We start from the raw sequence: 2,441 nt of genomic DNA on the forward strand, positions 1-2,441 counted from the left end.
ACAAAAAATAGATGAATATTGCTAATGCACTTACTGCAATGTATGAGCTGGTTAGACACGAAATGCAGACAGAAATCCGCCTCACCTCTCAAGCTAATTTTAGTCTCTCCCTCTCTTCTCTCTAGCTGTGTGTGTATAAAATCACTCGCAGTCTGACAGCATTCCAGTAACCTGTGCCACTCGCAGAGCGCGATGTACTTACTAACCATCTGCTTGCATGGCATGGGTTAACTGAGCCTGTGGGATTGTGCTTACCTAAACAAAACCACTGCAGTGAGGGGAAAAACAATGAATGGGTGGAGATGATCAGCCCATGCATTCCAGCTAGTGCAGTCCAGGCAGCAATGACAGCCTGAAGGTTGCAGCAGCATCGGGATCTGCATTCCAAGTGCACAGATCTTACAGTCTGGAGTGATTTTACGTGGAGCTGCTTTTTATTTGCTGAGCCATGGCCAGTAACCAGGCCAGCCTGCAGGATGATCAGAGCAGGCACTGCAAGTTCTTATCCTATATGTTCTACCAGGCTGTGAGAGATCACAAGCCTGTGTGGATGCTGGAAGACATGAGAACTATGGAGTATTTTTACTGGGAGGAAAATGCCAGCCTCAGAACCTACTCACCTTCAGAAGCCCTTCTCTATGCAGTGGTGCATAACCACCTGCCTTATGCTCAGTATCTGCTGTCTCATTTTCCAGAGGAGGCTCTCAAGGTGCCTGGGGAACACTTCTGCTATTGCCCATCCTCTGCTCCTCACTTGGCCATGGCGGTCACATATGACAGGAGAGATATCTTGGGGCTGATCATCAAAATTGCACACAAGCTCCCCAGCTTGAACTCCTACATCAATAGGACTGGCTGCTTTCATCTGGAAGATGGGAAAACCCCCCTGCACCTTGCCTGCGAACTGCTGAGGTCAGAGACGGTCCTCATCCTCCTCGGGAATGGAGCTTCTCCCAGGATAGAGGACAGTAAAGGGCTTACTCCGCTGGACGTCATCCTGGAGCAGATGTGGGACTCCAAAGTCAATGTGGCATCAAAGAAGCTCTGCCTCGACTACCTCTTGCTCTTCATGCCCAACCCACAGTTTAAGATGCGGAAAGTTCTGCAGGAGCATCCGGACCACTGGACAGCTTTGCTGGGGGAAGACAAATTCAACAGCCTGGTGGGGAACACACCTGCTTCTTTATATCTGCAAGCTATGCAAACTATTCTCCAGACTCTTCCCCCTTCCCACTTCCCTAAAAGCATCCAGGAACTACCTATACCTCAGGCACTAAAGCCCTTACCATCTTATGGCAAAAAGCTACCGACAAAAAATGTGGTAAATGTTTTTCCTTGACTTTATTCGCTGGGTCTTGGATTTTCAAAGGCAACTTAGGGGAGCTGGTCATCCACCACCCTCTGTATTTTAGTGTGATTTTAGTACTTAACATATTAGGCTAAGCTGGAAAATCCAATATTTTGTGACAAGATTTTAAATGTCTTTTCTAATTGATTGCAGGCACGGCACTTTTAAAAGCAAAAGCCTTCCTTGTTTTCTGTTTTGTTGTGCATGTGAAGGGTTAACTGTATCGAGACTGTGATATGTTTGGTTTCTTAGCTGTCAGCTGGTATCAGTGTATCTGAATTCCCAATATGATAACTGTATCCTGTGTAACATACCTGCCTAAAAAGGAACTACGTGCCCAGTGGGATTTTCAAATGGTGTAACTATGGGACTGTGTTCTGCTAGAGCTGGGAGAAATACCATCCCGTACCAACAAGGTTCAAACGTCAGGTTCCCTTTCTAACAATGATCCAGCATCATCTAGTAATAACGAGATGCTGATGCTGCAGGGATGTAGAGGCAGTCCTGCAGGGTACCTGATTTTACTGAGTTACTTTACAGCAGGTCATAGCGTGGAGGGCATGAGTTCAGAGAAGGGCAGTGAGTGTATATTCCTGGTGGGGGGATAGAGACGGGCAGAATAGCTAACAGAAAGCATCCTGTCTCACCCGGGACGGAGGGGGTTAAAGGCAGTTCTAGCCCTGATGCCTCTCCAGACTTGTGCAATGGGGAAGGAACCATTTTCCCCCTGTTGTCCAGTAAACAAATGGAAATCAGAGCAGGGCCAGTGGAAGCCCTGTCCTTCATAAGTGACATTATTTCCTCTTGACTTGTGTTTTAGGACTGAACGTATCTCCACAAGAGACGTAGCTCACTAAGTTGATTTCCCTGTGGGTCTCAGAGCCACTGGCATTTGCTAGTTATCCTAAGCTGATGTTCTGCTGTTAAAAGTTGTCACTTGCCAATTAGAGTATTTTTGCCAGGTCCACACAGAGGGCCTAATCCTGGAAAACACAACAAGTTCCCATTGACTCCCCTGGGCACTGCAGGCAGGATGTGTTTGCAGAAAGCAGGGTTGGGGCTGCCCCGCTTTCTGGGGAGCTCTGCGCCTTGC

General features: G+C 47.5%; 1 protein-coding gene across 1 annotated transcript; it reads left to right on the forward strand.

Moving 5' to 3' along the window:
- Positions 1-448: 448 nt before the first annotated feature.
- Positions 449-1,339, forward strand: LOC142081443 (ankyrin repeat domain-containing protein 9-like). The gene has a single exon (XM_075148169.1). The coding sequence runs from the start codon at positions 449-451 to the stop codon at positions 1,337-1,339; it is 891 nt and encodes a 296-aa protein (XP_075004270.1).
- Positions 1,340-2,441: the final 1,102 nt, after the last annotated feature.

This window comes from Calonectris borealis, chromosome 3, assembly GCF_964195595.1.
Source record: "Calonectris borealis chromosome 3, bCalBor7.hap1.2, whole genome shotgun sequence".
Classification (NCBI taxonomy): Eukaryota; Metazoa; Chordata; class Aves; order Procellariiformes; family Procellariidae; genus Calonectris; species Calonectris borealis.